Below are 19,078 nucleotides of genomic sequence, written 5' to 3'. Positions count from 1 at the left end.
CCTTTGAGATTTTTCTTTCAAAACATCTCACCTGGAACATAATCAGAATCCATCTCTACACACCTATTTTAAATCCAAACCCTTTAAATTTACTGCACAGCAGAGGATATTCACAACCAGAAAAAAAAAAAAAAAAAGATTCTCTCATTTGGTTGTCATGGAGTTGTTTATTCATGGAAACCACAAATAAATGAAGGACCAAATGAGATCAGCAACAACGATTCTCCCTGACAACATAATTGTTTTCTAGCCATCCTGTGAAACAGAGCAGAGTTACTTCACTCCTCTTTACCCCAAAATAACAAGATGACAAGATCCAGGGAGTTCCTCTTTGCACTGAGGGAGCTCAGAGGAGAGCTGGAGGTGTGTGTGTGTGTGTGTGGGTTAAGTAAAGAAAGACGCCCACTGAATATTTAGTCGGGCTTAATGAGAAAATGAAAGTGGACTGGTTAGAATCTCTGATCATAAGCATTGCTATCTGGAATGGGAAATGGACTTTTATAAAGGATTTTTGTTAGTGATAGCATATTCTTATCTTATTCAGTGAGTAATTTCATATTATTTATATACTATTGTAGAATTTATTCATATTTTTTATCAACTTTTTTTTTATGTTAGTTTTAGTTTGAGTAATTTTGTCAATTTTATAATTATTATTATTATATATTTCTATTTAGATTTAATTTATTTTTATGTCAGGTTTAGTTTTCGTAATTTTAGTCTTCGACTTATTTTATTTCAGTTAAAATTTCTGATTTTTGTTTAGGTTATTTGAGTTTAAATTGTCATCTAATATTTATATATTTTTCAGTTTTATTTCAATTAATGATGAGGATTTTTAACAGATTTAGTTTTAAGGCACCCACCTATTACAAGATAATGGGGCTGATTTTGGGCCCAATTCTCCTCTTCCGACAATCCTAGGTAAAGTCCCGATTATCTTGTTGGTTCTACAGATTATCTTATCAGATTTTCCTACGGTGTGAGGTGTGTTAATAATGATTGAATCTGCTCGGAAGAACTTCGGGGCCGCACCTACAGTATCTCTAACCGGAAATATCCATAAAGTTGAATATTTACGATAAGAAATCCTGTTGTGAATGGGGAACCCTGAGGACAAACGCACACACACTTCGTTGATTGTCACGTGGAACGAAACAATATCCAGTCAGAAGGCAAGCTGACGGAAGACGGAAGCATAACACGACTTCACCCAAACCTGAATCTTCTGTAAAAAGCAGTCCAAACTCTATTATTGCCATTTCTTTTTGCCCCTCGTCCGCCATGTTTGTATACTCTAAAGTCACGTTTGACCGTGAGAGATTTTGCAAGAATTCCCATGTTCACAGTCAGGACTCTGGTTGTTTGTGAATGGAATCTGTTAGTGTGTGGTGTGCTGTCTTCGTCACATTGCGTGTTAAATCTATGATTTTTTTTTTTATCGTCATGTTTGTGGTCTCTCACAATTTGAAAATCTGATAAGATTTTAAATATATTTTTGTGTGGTCCAGCCTTTAGTTAACAATAATGACACTGCTCTTATCTGTGGCTGCCTGCAACCAACAATATTTTGCGAGTGTTGTTTATTTACTAGTTTGATCTAGCCTGGCTAACGTCAGACCTCTTCTCATTGAGACGTGGTCTGGGAACCACATGTTAATTTTCTCATATTTGAGGCGTGGTTTACGAATGCCCAGAGCCGTTTATTGGGCGCTACGAATGTCTATCAAATGCGCCTGTACGTAGCCCATAGCCAAACGTTTCAATTATACCAGATGACGTATGTAGAGCGACAGAAATTAGACGAGGAAGAAGACGAAATAAACTTGCGTTCTAAACTACTTAGAACACTATCTAAGGCTGCATCGAAAGGTAACTTCGCGTCTGATGCCATGTTGGATCCATAGATATAAACAAACTGCTTCGGTGTGTCGCATAGACATCGTCATCGTCTTGCTGCTCCCTCCCCGTTCTGTGATTGGTTCCCTTTTTGAGGGGAAAATCTGGTCCATGGTGTCCAGGCTGCCTAGCAGCGTGAATAAAATCGCGCTGCGCGCAAGGCAGCATAGGGAAACCCAGGCTAAGTTTGATCGTATATAAAGGCTAATTCACACTGCACCAAGAGATGCATTCGTTGAATTTTGTTGGATCAGTGTGGCTTTTGGTACCTTGTAATTAGCTTTAGCAAACAAATTTATTTGGAATTACACATATAAAGTAAACATGGGGCATATTTGTGTTTTTTTTACATGGACCTGAGATACATTTAAATAACATATAATACAAAATTCTGCTCTTAGAAACGTACATGTGCATGCCATTGTTACTAAGAATTCCTTGTTAAGTCCAATCCGAGACAGGTCGCCCACCACAGTTGCTGGTAAATAAATTGTGCACCAAAATACCCAAATTTGGCTGGTAGCGGGTGTTAATTTCCCACCATGTCCCTATCACATGAGAAAATCACAATAAAATGAGAGCAAGAGGCCTCACTGGTTTAACTCTGTCACACTCTTCCTGCCTTATGTACACTGTAAATACCTTTATGTAGCTAGCGGTTCTATGCAATAATCATTTTCAAATGTGTTTTAAAACCATAGCATTCCAAAGGAATGTAGTGCTGAGAGCCACTATTATTTCCATGTGTGTAGATAAGTTCTGCTCTCCTGCTTGTGCTGTACATGCAGATGTACAGAGACTCTGTATGTGCAAATAAAATAAATGCTTTATTTCTTTGTCTATGAAAGGGACTTTCTCTAACATGCAATACTGACAAGCTTAATAACTCCTTTAGTGGAGTTATGAATAACTCCTTCATAACTTCATAACTCCTTTAGTGGCCACAGAGAGATGTCCAACTCTACTACACCCTACATTCTCTTTGTGTGAGTCAGTCCACTTTTACCATGTTAGATTTGGTCTTTCCTCCAGAATTCAGAACGCTGTAGTTGTCATTCATCACTTGGCTGTGGGAAGGGACTATTTATTCTGTAAAACTGCCCGTCAACACATTTCACTTGTTGCATTGCACAAAAGGAGCACAAAATGAAATCAAACCACAGCAAACCATGTTTTTTTGGTTTGTAACCAAGGCTCGGGTTACAGATACTTTTGAGATTATGGATGAAAAAAATGTAATATTGTGCTAGACCGCAAATTGAGTTATGTCCTGTAGAGAAAGGATGTATTCTCATGTCAGCTTCTTCAGTTCATGCAGATGACTATATGACCAAAATATGTTTCAGAGGAGAATGTGCTGAGGTCATCCTTGGATGTTTATTAGCAAGTCAACACTCTTTTAAATGTCTAGCTTCGTATGCAGTGCTAATAAAGAGCATGTTTATGCTTTTGGCAGAGCTACCTGCTAAAGTACATGTCGTAAACACAATGTTTACCCTTTCTTGTAATGTGCCCTAGCATTACGAGAAAGGGCAAACATTGTGTTTATGACAGATACTTTAGCAGGTACTGTAGCTACAGTTAGGTCAAGACAGATACTCAAAGTGCTCACAACCAATATGATTGACTTGATAAATGAAAGCTGATTGACTAAAATTTCAGTAGCGAACCCTGACTCTTGAACCTTGGCCCTCTCACATCTTCCCTCATTCAGAAAAAAGTAAACTCAGCCTAAATTCAGCCTAGCTTACCGTGTCTTCTTCTATAGTACTGTATAAGTTAACTTTGACCAAAAAAAATGCAACAAGCAATCCGCATATTGAGTTTGAGAGTTATCACCAAAATAAAAAAAAACAATAAATTCTCATTATCCTCAAATCCTTATTACAAATAATTGTATTATCACACAACCGGTGTGAGCATTTCAGAGGAATATGGTGACAACTGGCCAGGTTGCAAAACGCATGACACACAAAACCAACAAAATTGAATGTAAGCCGAAACATCATGACCACACCAAGACAAGAAAAATCTGCATCATAGACAGTGAACAACAGTGATCATTACATTTTCACAGCAGCCGTTAATTGAATGTAACAGACAGTAATAATCTTATGATCTGGGAAAAATTGTACTATTATGCAGAATTACAGCAAATGTGCATAATGGTTGCCAAGTTGGTAACTGTACACTCGTTATTGCAGTGCAATGTGGGATTGAATGAGTACACTTAATATCGTCCACTATGGTTTCAGGCACACCACTACAAATGGCTATTCCCTCAAATAATGCTCTATTTGAGGGTATGGGGCCGATTTCGGATTCAGCCAACGTGATAACAAGCCGCACCCATTTAGAGGGTCGATATGATTGGTCAATTTTCCTGTCATTTGAAATGGCCCTATTGCATGGCCCTTTCATAGCTGGACCACTTATCACAGAACTGAAAGTGGTAGGCAGAAACTATCTAATATGGAGAAAATGGGCGTCTTGTCTACACAACACATTATTATTATTATTATTATTATTATTATATTATTTTTTAATGAAAGTTTAGACTCTTTTTGAGGGCCTGACGGTTATGTGTGTGTGTGTGTGTGTGTGTGTGTGTGTGTGTGTGTGTGTGTGTGTGTGTGTGTGTGTGTGTGTGTGTGTGTGTGTGTGTGTGTGTGTGTGTGTGTGTGTGTGTTTGTGTGTGTGTGTGTTTGTATGTATATATGTATAATATTGTATTGAATGAATGTTGTTACAGACAAGATTCAGGCTAAATGAAGACTCCAAAACCTAGTGGGCTGCCTAAATCACGTTTCGTTAGTAGATTCAATGAGCTCACTGAGAAGGGACCTCAGTTATAAATGTCTTATTCAGTACTGAAAAGTATCATTGTACATAGTTTTATATTGTTATAAAAATAAAGTTGATGGACATCTATTGTAAAACAAAAAAACAGTGTCTATTTTTATATTTAATATATTGGCCTCCCTGCACTCTACATACTGGATTAGCATCGACTTCAGCCATATTGAAAAGCCAACTGACCATTTGTTTCGACTGATAGCACATAAAAATGCTGGTGCCTTGTGTGAGCTGATGATGTAATCTGTTGGCCCTTTTGATGCGAATGGGAATTTTACTCCTCAATCCCTCTTTCTCCACTGGAACATCTCAATAATGAGTCAGGACTGTGAAAAAACAGAGACGGGATCCCATTGTTGAGCTGTCAGCACGTACTGTACCTTCATCCCTCACTTCACATCTTCCTTTTGCTCTTGGCTTTGATTTTATTAGCCCATGTCTAATGATGACATCATCTGAATACACATACAGCCTTCACAGGCCAGTTAGTGTGAGATCAGCCAAGCCAATGAGCTCACACTTTTTTATTATTATTATTTAAATTTTTTTTTTTACTACAAGAACCTCCTTACCAGGCATCCTGACACACTGACAGAATTCATCCTTTCGAAGCTCAGCTCTTCTAAACTCTCACACACACCCTGTTTAATGCGGAACTATTTCCGGCTCAATGCTCCGTGAACTGATCTCAGTTCCAGCACACAGCTGCAGCAGATGGCTTAAGTACCATCGTAGCCAAGTCATGTGCGATTTTGTTTAAAACTTACAAACATGGTTGGAGAAGAAGCAGAGGGTTTACATCTGCTCATGTCTAGGCACAAATCAACCCAGCTAGTTTAACCCAACTACTCTAGGGTCAATGACATGATGCTCTTTTTTTTTCTTTTTGGCTAGATCTGTTAATTTATTTAAAGAAAGATCATACAAAGTGCATTCATACAATGACTTCGGTAAACCTGTTCTATAATGTACATGTTTTAAATTTCTAAATTGTAAAATTAATTTTGATATTATTTTCACAGAATAAAGTAAAAACATGGTTTTACAGCTGTCCTAATATTATTATAATAATAAAAACACCTTAAGGTTAGCATCATGTTTTTATTGATTATTAGAGAAAAAAAGCGAAGTTAAAAAATATATATTTTAAAGAAAATATATTATTACTCTCTTTACTTGATGGTTACACCACATCACATTACATGTAAACTTTTGATGAAAATGGCTGACTCTTTTTTCAAAACCAAACCTTTTTTCAGACTATGTTTTCTCTTTATTTTGGACACTGTTATTTGTCATTGACCCTGGAAGCCAGTTTTTACCTCTCAGTCCCTCAATGTTGGCCCTATATTTTTACAGTTGAGTAATGGCTTTATAAGGCTGGTTGTCTGTGGATTAACCCTGCCAACCCTTGTTTTCCTGGTTCCAGCACTTGGAGGTCCAAAGAGGCAGATGGGAGTCCTGGAGTCTGAGCAGAAAGCTGGTGTTGGCTGCTTTCACCACCCGCCCTAAAACAAAAGCCCTGAAATCCAAACATCTCATTGTAAAACACAATCCCTGTGAAGCCATTGCCAATCTTCCACCGGTCGTGAAAGAGCCTGAAGGGGGCTATGGGTAGATACTTGTATATCAGAATGATATAAAAAAAATGTTTTTTGTCAAGAGAGGTCTGAAGAAGACCAGAATAGTTGGCATATGTTGAACTTTCATTGTTTGTGACCAGCATGGGATATTTGTATCTTCATCGTGCTGCTTAGCTTTTTTGCTCACCAGAAAGTTGCTTCACCAAAAAGAACGTTTTTCTGGTAAACAACAGCTGTTATGATCCACAAACTAGACCAGCACCAAACCAGAACTAACCAGCCTGCACATTCGTTCTGGTCTAATCTGTGATCTTCAGCAGGGTCTGTGTTTTTGGGGACTGTTTTCGATCTGGCAAGCGTTTCTGAAATAATTGATGGTGCAACATTTTAAAAAAGTTTGGCTGTTGTAAATTTGTTGCTCTTTTTGTATTTGCCAAGTGGCTGTTTTCCTGATTTTTATTGCCTTGGGAGGTTAGCAAAAACAGTCTCCCTCTCCCTCTGATTTTTAATTGAAACCATTGCGGGACCAGTATTGGTTTTGCGATGGTGGTTGATCTACAGGAACGCTCTTCTGTGGCGCTTGCAGACAGATGGTGTTGTTTGTTCCATGACAGTCTCTCTCTACAGCTCACAGGAAAACGACCATGGAATGTTGCCAGGAACTTGATTAGCTTTCTGGAGTAAGCAGAACAAATCACCCACAAATTTATTTACTGCCTTCATCTCTTCAGCACGTCATGGCACGTTTGTTTTCCCCCATCTCAGGAGCTCACGTCGCCTCTCTTTCCTCCTCTCTCACGGCTGTTTTGAGCACTTCATCATCTCCTACAGATATTTGTGCTTTCTCAAGTAGAGGGTGTTTCATTGTGAACGTTTTGGAGATTAGTGTGTGCTTATAATTGATATAAACCATTTGGCATGCCGTCTCTTTTTTTCCCCTTAACATATTGTTGTAATATGTAGATGCTGATAGGCAGAAGGTGCAGGAAATCCAGTGAAATATGCATGTAGTTTACTAGTTGGAGGACAGATGTTGATCTGACATATTATAAGAACACAGGTGTGATGGAAATGGTGCTTATGTTGCCTTCTTTGGCTGAGGCGTAAACGTAGGTACCATTACAAAACCAGTGCGAAAACCATGGCAGCAGTGGGGTGTAAAATTTCATAACCCAATTTTTCAAACCCTTGGATCAGCAAATGCCAGATGTCAAGCTGTTCTTGCTTTCTCAGAAGAAGTAGATAAAACATTTTGGTTTGGCTGGATGGTGTGATATTTGGTTGGGTTGTGTAAGACTCAGCAACTCTGTAGGACATTTCTGAATTCGACAGGTTACCTCACAGGGTCCTATGGGCCTGAACACAGACTCAGACGGAGTCAGACTCCCGAGAGCAGAGCATGGACATTAGCTCATCTCTGAGCAAACCCAGGGCTAAGCTCCAATCTGGACCTGTTTACTGACAGATAAGGCATAAACAGGACGATTTATGCAGGGCTAAGCCTGCTGAAATGTTCCAGACGGGTTATTGTGAGTGTGAGAAGAGCAAGACTGAGAAATGATGACACTCAAGACACTGAGGGAAACGTCATTCTTGTCAAAAGACACTTTGCAGTGGATAGAAAATGTATTTATGACTTTTTTTAGCCCTTTGGCATCTTTTATGGATAGGTACAGTGGAAAGCTGTGCATTATCACTCAACAACAGGTCATGTTCACTAATAATTGCATGCCAATGTTCTTGGTGTCCGTGTTCAGAAAAGGTTCTCACGCTAAAATTTCTTCCAGAAACAGGTGCGTACACATATACATGGGTTCTTACCCTCTAATTTTGATTTATCTGGAATACTAAATGAGGGGCTGCGTTAACACAGTTTGTAATTGGAATAGTACACACCCAAACCATATCCATTTAAGGACTTCCAATGCTTTTGCCCTTAAGCAAAAGCCTCCAAGTGCCATGTTAAATTTTCTTCTAGAATGATCATTTTTATCAAGTTTGTATATTTAAGTTCAGTAATTTCACTTAAATGACAATAATAGGTAATTATCATTGCCATTTAAGTGAAATTACTGAATTTAAATATACAAACTTGATAAAAATTATCATTCTAGAAGAAAATTTCAGATGAGGCAGTTAGAGGCTTTTACATCTGAACTCTTCAAATATAATCATTATGTAATAGACAGAACAAAAGAACAAAAATAAAGAGGGTTTTCTTTTTCTTTTCTTATTTACCCTCGAACCCGTTTCACATGCAGAAATAAAAACTGACTTGTAATTTGGATTGAGATGAGGGTTTACAGCCTGAGGTAACTGCCTCCCACATAGAGATTCTGCTGTTAACACAAACCACTGATTATGCTCAATAAAGGTAAGCAGCAGCTTTCAGCACACTTTACTGACACTAACCACATCATTCACGAGACACACCGTTAAAGAGAAACTTGGCTTTTAATTGTTCTCTGTTTTATAGTAACTGCCCTGTGTTCTTACTTACCTTTCACTCTGTAATCACTCTGAAGTCATTATTACCTCATATATTTTTTTTAAATGTACATTGTGCATCATTTTCAGGTACAAGATTTGCATAGTCATGCCAATTCTTTTCTATAGCAGGCAATAATATGGTACTTTTTTATGGTACTAATATATTTTATGGTTCTGAATGTCTGTGTCATATATTTGTACCTTGGTATTTACATGATTATGCCAAGTTTCTACTGTTGTACGTATATGTCCTTCTTTTATTCAACAATTATATAAACAAGAAGTTCATATTAATATTGACTCACTCACATTTCAACATTTTGCACATTAGTTTGTAAATTCTTTCTCTGCCAACAAAAATAGTTCCAAAAGAAGTCAAAGTATCAAGCTTTGCATTTCACTAGGAGTCGATTGTGTGAGTTATGTGGAGTGACATTTTTCTCTCCCAAAATGTATTGTAATGACTTGGGATCCACTCCAAATTTTCCTTTTCTTACTGGTGAGAGAAACCCTGCACTGAGCGATCTTAAAATTATGTTGTTGTTTTTTTTTGCTTGTGTAGGATGTAGGGTTGTCACGATACCAAAATTCCAGTAGTCGGTACCAATACCATTAAAATTGTATGGTTCTCTGTACCAATTTCGGTACCACTGCAAAATCTGTTGGAACTATTTAACTATTTTATTTAACTGTTTGAAAAAAAATAAAAAAATTCATTTCAATGAGTTTATTTTTTATGATGGTAATCATTATAAGTAAATAATTTTCATATTTAATAGTCTTTTTGTGGTCAGCCTACTCTGTACTACCTGCAGCTTCTTCACTGTAAAGCTACTTTGAAACAATCTGTATTGTAAAAAGCGCTATATAAATGAAGGTGACTTGACTTGACTACCGGTACTACAGAAATGGTGGTATCGTCATATTTAAAAAATTTCAGTACCAAAGTACCGGTACTTTTGACAACCCTAGTAGGATGCATTGTTGGATGCTCTGTTTAATTTCTTTAGAGATCTGATGATAGTCATATAACTAGTAATGTTGATGTCTTTACTAAAAGTTAGACTCATGTTTTATTATATGCCATAATCTTTTAAAAACATGTATGCCCATCTGTATGCTGGCATTGAGTTTGATGGCTTTGGAAAGGATGAAGATGGTTTGGGTTTGGGGGCTAGGGGTCTGGCTGAACTCCAGAGTGGGTTTATTGCTTTCATATTCCCTTTAGAAATTCTTGAGGTTTGAAACTCTTCCCAAAGCCTGGAGCTAATTTAGTTTTTAGGCTTTTCCTTCTAATTCCTCGAGACTAATTACAGCCCTATTCCCGCAATTAAATCGATAAACTCCTCTGTGCTCAGTTGGGCTTGCCAACAGAAGCCCCAACCCCTCTCCTCTCCTCTCCTCTCCTCTCCTCTCCTCTCCTCTCCTCTCCTCTCCTCTCCTCTCCTCTCCTCTCCTCTCCTCTCCTCTCCTCTCCTCTCCTCTCCTCTCCTCTCCTCCTCTTTTTAAAGGAATATTCCAAAATGATCTAAATCAACAGCACTTGTAACTTTTAATGCAAAAAATTACCTTCATTTTCTTTAAATAAAGTGATGAAAGTAGATCTGAGACACTTACAATCAAAGTAAATGGAGCCAAGAAGTAGGTGAACATGAAAAATATTTCAATAGTACAGCCACAGAATGTAAACAATATGTGTGTTAACATGATTTGAATCTGGAAAAAAAAAACAGCTTATTAACCTTTTCTGTAAACTACAGGTCAGTAAGATTTATTTTTCAGAAATTAATCATTTTAAAGCAAGGATGCATTACATTGATAGTAAAGACATTTTATAATTTTACAAAAGATTTACATTTCTTTACTTTCTATTCATCAAAGATTCCTGAAAAAAAATATTCACGTTTTTTACTAAAATATTAAGCAGCACAACTTTTTTCAACAGAGATAATAAAAATAAATGTTTCTTGAGCACCAAATCAACATGATTTCTGAAGGATCATGTGACACTGAAGACTTGAGTAATGGCAAATTCAGCTTTGCCATTGCAGGAATAAATTAAACAGTTTTTGGTAACACTTTACTTAAGCCTTTATGTATAATGCATTATAAAGGTATTCATAATGTACGATATAATGCATTATACCTTTTCATGAATAGTTGTAACTAAAGTTAAAAATGCATTATAATATTCACATAATCCTTGTTACATCTGAAATTGGTTGTTTGTCATGTTTTAATGCATTATACTTTCTAAAGGTGTATTATAATGTATTATAACTGTGATTACAATTATTCCTGAGACCATTAAATTATTATCCATTAGACATAAAGGCTTTAAGTAAAGTGTTAGCCAGTTTTTTTCTAAATTGTAATAATTTGTTCACAACATTACTGTTCTTTGTTTACTGATTTTTTATCAAATAAATGCAGCCTTGGTGAGCATAAGAGAGACTTTTGAATGATAGTGTATTTCAACTTCATACACCAAAAATGGGCAGTTCCCTCCACTTTTTTTTTTTTTTTTTTTTGGTATCAATTGAATTGAACTTGTCAAACCCTCAATATTCCTTTAAAAGAAAAACTGAACAGTTTTACACACGGTCTACAATACGGAGGGACCATAAAAATAACCTTCAACCGAGACCAGAATTCTTCGACGGCCTCTATGCCTTTCTCATGATTTTTATTTTTCTTTTTGAAATTTATCACTCCTGGCAAGGATGGGGCGTTTGCCTGGGGAGCCGTCCAGAAGTCAAGCAGATGTTCCTCATGATGCTGGGTCGTGCACCAGGACAGATCTCAGCTCATTCAGCACGTCATATACCTCTCTTTAGCTCTCCCTCTCCCTCACTCCACCTCTTCTGTCTGTCAACGTACAATAGTACACAGGTCTCTGGCTGTTGTTCCGATTGGCTGTCTGGCTCTCTGTGTAGCTCGTATGGGGTCCATCAAAGCTGTGGTGTGAGATAATGGTTTAATTGGGTTTGCCAGCACAGAGCCCACTGAGAGTAGAAAGAACACCTTTGGGAGAATGAGAAAGAGAAATGAATGGAAAAAAAAAACTCACAAGCATGGAAATGTAATGAGTCTGGGCTGTCTAGACCGTGTGCTTGGCTGTGTGGAGCTGTACGGGTTTTTTAACATATGTGAATGTTTATCTCTCTGAAATGGAGCATGTGGACACAGGGTCCATTTGGAGCCAAAAGGGAGGACTTTCAGAGCAAAGCCCGCCCAAGTCAAGCAAGACGACATGCAGAGAAACTCACAACGCAATGCTTTATACATTTGCAAGAGCGTACACACATTTGCCAGCAATCAAATGAAACTTGATTCAACACATTTTCTTATTTTTCATATTTACTTTTTCTTACCTCTTGGCTATGTTACTTTAATATTTTGCTCACATTAAAGCTTGCTTTAACTCTCTGTAATTTCTATAATTTGCAACTCATTCTTTAAACATAGCATTTGAAGGAAATCAAGCTCATAACACATATTTAGAGTATCCTGGATGAAAGGTTAGCTGGCAGAAGCTGACAAGACTCCTCAGAGTTGCTATGACAGCTGTGAAGTGTACATACTGTGTTATTCTTCCTGTCCACTACAAGACTAACACTACTCTAGTTATGTTAGCATGTAGAATAATAATCTGTTTGTAATCAGAATGATAGCTCAATCACAATGAAAAGTACTACAATAAAAACACCAGAGAAATCGTGATTTGGATTCTAAATGAAACTTTTATGTGATTTGAAGAAGCATATTCGAAATATTTGAAAATAATTTCTTACACTTAAGAATAATTAGTGTGTAAACCTTTAAATTCAACTGGTTTCATACAGGTATATGCACAAGGCACTGAAGGCAGTGTGTTTCTTTACAAAATAACTAAGCACTTTTTATTGTGTTTTTATAAATAAACATAAAACACATATTATTGGGGTAGAGGGGCTCTTATTGTATTTTCTGCAAGAGCCATGTTTTCTTTAATAAAATCCATAGCACAAAAAACCCATGCCATGTTATCCTGTAAATTCCAAAACTGTGAATTCCAGCAGGACATCTCTCTCCCACCAATCTTTGCTTCATACTTTTATCCGATCTTCGCATGCACAGATATTGTTTGCGGAATACATGTGATGCAGATCTGTATATATAAACAGCATGTTCGCAATCTGCAATCAGTTTTAATTTATTCACACATAGACTAAAAGGTCTGTGCATGTAAACAATCACTGTCTGCTAAACATTAAAGTTATAATGACTTACACTTAAAATTAAACTGACTGTATGCTACCTAATTAAGTATGCATTATCCTAACTTTATTAATGCTAACCATTTGAAACCATAGAATACTACATTTTTGGCATATTAATATTATATTAATATTTCGTCAAATGTACTATTATGGGTTCAATATGCACACTCCGCTGAGTCTGCATACTGCATGACAAAGTATTTGATCCCCTTAAAGTCTGACTTTGATGGTCTGCATTTCTTTTGCATGTGTGAAAGTGTGTACATATGTTGTCTATAAGGCTAATCTCCGTTAGCTCTCTATTCTACCTCCTGCCCATCTCCTCTGATGCACAGCAGTGTGTTATATAAACAGTGGAAAGCTGATATTGTGTTAGAGGACCATGTGTAAAAATATGGTGCACAGCACACATTCAAAGAGGCTTTCAGAAAACCATCAGGAGGACAGAGTGTTAAAGATGTGTTTTGGCAAAGATCGTGTGGAAGGTTTCATTTTGGAAAGGCCTGTTGTGAAACTCTTTTTCCTTTCCTCTCGTAATCTGTAGTCTTGCCCTTAAAATTTATTACCTCAGATTTTCTCCCTGTGAAATGGGATGTGCATATCAATACATTTCTGAGTTTTATGGGCCTGTCTTCATCGACAGAGAGATCTTTGTTTCTTGAACTGTCAAGGGGGAAAAATGCTCCACCAGTTAACAAAAGGAGGTTGTATTGTACATCGGGGGTAGCTCCGACAGAAAAATCTGCCAATTTCTCTATGTAATACGATTGTTAAAAATCATGCGTACTTATGAATTATTGTGTTGACAAAAGCCACAATTACTAGTCAAAGTGATATGGAACTGGAGTTATCAAACCTGGAACTACTGCATACTTGTTTAGTTATCTATCAACCAATCAGAATTAAGAATTTAACAACACTCTGATAGAAAATACATTAACTGTTTTATTTTGTTGATTTTGTCTTAGGTTGCAGAGGGATCTGAAGTGCATTTTGAAGCAGGAAATTTCTCTGAGTCATGTGAGGTGAAGATGGAAAATCTTCCTCATGGCAATGAACACCTGCTTTCCTGGGCCCATCAACGCTACCGTGCTGTTACATCTTTCAGCGAGCTCAAGATGGCCCATGACATCTACATCAAGGTTGGAGAGGGTATGTATCTCTGAGCATGAACAGTGTTTTACCTATATTAATATTTTTTCTGATCACCTGACACTTTTTTTTAAATCAGTATTTTTTGTTCAAAAAATGCATTTATTTAGTTTAAGTTTATTTGGCCTAAAAAAAATGTTGTGCCATTCCTTTCTGCCGCCTCTGAACTTCAGTCATGGCCCTGCACATGCTAATTCACTCTCAATGGTGCCTATTGACTGTGTTTAGTAACTGGGCCCATGGGTAATAAAGCAAATCCCAGTGAAGCCACCTCAAGTCATTCTAATTTCCACTGGGCAACATTCGGTTTCATTTAAATACAACATGGCAAAATCTGTGGGCTTTTCTCTGTCTTTCATTCGTAATCAGTTGATTTGCTTGCATGTCAGGCTCATAAGCAGCCGCGAGATAGAGAATTGATGGAAAGGCCAAGTAAACATACGGGAAGAGTTTCAGATGAAAGCCCTGACTGCCAGCTTGTGCGTACGGGCCCTTTTCCAAATCTGAAGCCTTTCACAAGGGAAGGATGAGGGAGAATAGCAAACTTAGAGGAAAAAGGGAATGAGCAAAGGGAAAGTTTGGCAGGGAGGGTATAGAAGAAGCATAAAAGAAAATAGAGCCCAAAACAGAAAGTCCAAATTTATAGCGGTACCAGGAAACCTTGCAAGATTCTGCTAAGAAAGCATCTTAGCCATCTGCCCAATGACATGAGCCGTAGGGTGGGGAATTGGCTTATTCTCAACGGAAACGGTTTAGGGGGATTTACCTTGAAACCGACGCTTGGACTTTGATATGATGTTTGAGTCAGACAGGGCTGCCACATTCAAACAGTTTGTTGTTTACTGGTTGAGAGCATGAAACAGAGAAAGCAGAAACAGATACTTGCAAATACGCGCCATTAGCGCAGCAAGCCGCAGGGATTGTTTAAAGAAAGAAGAAAAGGACAGATCCGGCTGTGTGTTTCACCCAGGGCTCCATCGTGTTTTCCCCGCTGAGTTCTAAGACCAAACCAGCAACACGTCTGACTTCAGCATCTATCAGCTGTCAGGTTGCCCGGTTAAACTGCTGGTGCTCATTTTTCAGTCCGTAAAAGAACACAAGATTCCTGTACTGGAAGAAAGTAATGACTGCATCATTCAAAGTCCGCTTTCCAGTCTCTCAGCTTGTTTCAGTCAGTCCCGTAAAACATTTGGCCCAGCGGGGTTTGAGTTTGAGGTTTGGCAGTGACTCAAAAGGCTGTGTTTACCTCTACAGGAGAGTTCTGGCCTTCTACTCTATCTCAACCCTTTGTAGCTCCGCATGAGAGCGGACATGCTTCCGATCTGTTTGCTGTAGAGAACAGGCAACCCTCTTTCCCCCAGCACCTCAAAGAGCCAGGAAGAGCAGACAGTAAGATATGCCAGCCTTTCATGAGGAGTTGACGCTCATCACATTTGCGCTTTGTCCAAAAACGTAATGGCCAAATAAGGAAGCATCTGTCTTCTGTTTCTCTGGGGCAAAGAGAAGAGCCGTCATCTCTTTTGTGGAGGAGCAAAGAAAACAGTGTTCAAGAGAAGAGAGGATTTCTTTAGGAAGTAATTAATCTGCAACAGGACAGATCTGGGCCCAGACAGGCTGTTTTTGATTGAATGATGATGGTTTTAATTGTTTTAAAGTGATTAAAGTGCCATTATTTGGCCATTTTCAAGATTATAAACATCAACTGATAACCATGTCCTATTGGTTGGTCAGAAGTGTATCCTTACTTTGACAGTTCCAATTTTTACTGACAGGTTTGTCAATGAATGCTGATTTATTTGGAGGGGAATTGATCAAGAGTGACAGGAAAGAGTGTTACATTGTTACAAAAGATTTCAGTTTCAAATAAATTTTGTTCTTTTGACATTTTTTTAATTTCTTCAATCCATTTTTTTTTTTTTTTAACTATAGCTTGCACAAAAACATTAAGCATCACAACTGTTTTCAAAATTGATAATAAGAAAAGTATCCTGAGCACCAAATTCAGTATATTAGAATAAGAATCATGTGACACTGAAGACTAGAGTAATGCCTGCTTAAAATGCAGCTTTTAAATTTTAAAATATAATAATATAGAAAATGGTTATTTTAAATTGTAAATGTAATGCTGAGGCAGGGATGAAGCGGAGAGAGAATCCACATGTAAGAACTTCTTTATTAACAAAACAAACCAAGGAATCCAGGGCAAACAGAGAAATTCAGGACAGGAGCATATTACAGCAAACAATGACTGACCAACCACAAGAGAAACACAAGGGTAATTATAACATATTCTAACAAGGTAACAAGGGGGCATGGTCATTTGTTATGGGAACACATGAGGGTAACCAAGGGAACTAACAAGACATACCTGGGGAGACTAATCAACTTGGAAAAACTAAAAAAAAAAAAAAAAAACTACGAAACATGGCACAAGACAGGAAGTAACACAAAAGTCCTCACACAAGACAGGAACACAGGCTGGGATCATGAAAGTAATATTTTCCTTTATTACTGTTTTATTGTATTTTTGATCAAATAAATGCAGCCTTGGTGAACATAAGAGGCTTCCAAATCATTCAGAAATCTTGGGCCATGTTCAACTCCAGTCTGCTTCCATTGCTGCTCATGTACAGTGGTCTGAAACACAGACAAGTCAAGTGATACGAAACATTCCAGTGCTTTTATACTAAATATCAGATTACAGGACTGTAACTAAATGTTGGTTAATTATTTTGCCAGTCAAACTTTTCTGTGTCCTCCAAGTTTCTATCAGCCCTTGGCCTAAACATTTCTCATATTTGTTTCAGACCCCGTCTTCTCAGAGACCTGTAAGATTGATAACAAGTTCCTGTCTCTGAACTACCTGGCCAGCTACGTCCAGCCCCAACCATCCACAGGGTGTGTTCTCTCAGGTCCTGATCATGACCAGGAGGTCCACATTATTGAGCTCCAGGCACCAAACTCCAGCAGGTGAGGAGAAGACTGTTGTACTGTTGGACAAGTCAAGGATTAAGGCATTTCTGTAAAAGTTTCTGTAATACAGCGGTACAATACAGTCATATTCACATGATTTAATTATATTATTTATTTATATTATTTTCTCTTTAAAAGACAGCTTTTTAGAGCTTGTACAGCAAAATTAAGAGCAAAGAATGTGCATTATTACGAAGACTTGCTCTGCTAAACCATAAGAGTGTATGATAGTAAAACGTTCTGGTGCAAGACAAAGCTGAACCCCATAGCAGATCTAGACAGATGGTGCTGGTAAATCAGCGTCACGGTTTCATGACTGAACTTGGTATTAAGTAAACAAAAGTGTTGTTCACTGTTGTTCAAAAGTTCGGGGTCAGTAGGATTTTATTTATTTATTAATTTACTTCAAAGAAATTAAAACAGCAAGGACCAATTAAATTAAGAGATGTACTGGTTGACCAGTCATTAATTAGAAACGGCTGGTTTTTGCATTTTATTTTGGCTGATCTGTGTTCCAGAAGTACACCCATGCACACAAACTGCACTGGAATCATTTACCAAAATGTCGCTGTGTGGACATATTATGAAGCTGTAATGTCTGCAAAGCACAAAAGAAAAGTCACCGAAAGATTATGATGAGTAATTTAAAAGTGTTGATGCCAAACAGACGCAGACACCAAGAAGCAAACAGGCATTCATCTGCTGCCATACAAATAAGAGCCACTTTCCTGTGCTTGCTGAAGCTGTGTGAGCGTATACCTGTGTGAACCCTGCATGAGATAGTGAACATTTGTTCAGCTCAGTTGGTCATGTGGTGGACGAGAAAAGAAACAGACTAGCTTGTGACAAATGCTGCATTCATGCCATGTTGTAATTACCGTAGTCTCGAGATGACAGAACATGACAATCTATTCGGAGTGTTTCATGTCTTCGGACTGGAAATTATGAATTTTTTATGGCAACGCTGTCAACGGCTAAATGAATCTGAAGCGATCAGGTGATACAGCGGTCGCGTGGTACAGGTGGGAGCTCTCCTAAAATTCCAATCTTACAAGCTGTAATTGGCGTGAACGCACCTCAAGCTAAAATGCTTCTTTTTGTAAAAAAAACTTTCATACACTGTATAAAATCTATAAATAAAGGCAATTTAGCTAGTTCTGTATAGGATTGTCATTTCATTTTATCTTAAAATTACATGGACATAATAATTCGATTAAAACAAACAACTGCTCTAGCATCTTTGTTTTACTCATTGCATGAACTAATTGCTTAATGTTTTAAATTATTTATTTACTTTGGTCATTTTAAAATGCTAAAGTCAGACCATTTATTTTTTGCTCTAATTTAAAAAAAAATGAACAGCAGTGTATATCATTTAATCTGCTGTTGAAGGCCTGAAGGCCTTACCAGACAATTTTCATGTTAAAAAAACAAAACATTCAAACTACGAATAATTGTGTTGCTGAGCATACTGTGCAGGATATTTTTGTTCATATGGGTGTGTTTAGTATACCATGGTGTGTATATATACACATGAGTGTTCATGGATGGGTGTGTTTGCTTTCGTGTGTAAATGTACGTGCTTGTCTCTCTGTATTTGTCATTTTAGGTTGTCATTGTGTTTCCTTCGGTTTTGTACAGTTTATTTGGAAATAGGCAGGAACTGGGGTATTGTTGATATTGGAAAACTCTGCAGGGTAAAACTGTCTCCGCCCACAACAATATCACTCACTGTCGCCTAATAGTGACTTAAAAAAATGAAAAACAGATCTAAAGATATGCAAGCATCATGATGGATCCCAGCACTGCTTTATGTGGTCTGTTTCACATGTGTCCAGCTTTGTTTTCTAGGAAATGATCCAG

General features: G+C 37.6%; 1 protein-coding gene across 1 annotated transcript in view; it reads left to right on the top strand.

Annotated features, from left to right (window-relative positions):
- The window catches only part of tgfbr3 (transforming growth factor, beta receptor III), a 115,587-nt gene that overhangs the window by 70,086 nt on the left and 26,423 nt on the right, over positions 1-19,078 (top strand). The window contains exons 5-6 of the mRNA XM_079883193.1: positions 14,059-14,242; positions 17,050-17,212. Coding sequence (XP_079739319.1) covers positions 14,059-14,242; positions 17,050-17,212 — 347 coding nt within the window. The remainder of the gene's footprint in view (positions 1-14,058; positions 14,243-17,049; positions 17,213-19,078) is intronic.

The sequence above is a fragment of the Squalius cephalus genome (genome assembly GCF_949319135.1).
Source record: "Squalius cephalus genome assembly, chromosome: 10".
NCBI classification, from domain to species: Eukaryota; Metazoa; Chordata; class Actinopteri; order Cypriniformes; family Leuciscidae; genus Squalius; species Squalius cephalus.
This window is presented reverse-complemented; position numbering and strand designations above follow the sequence as displayed.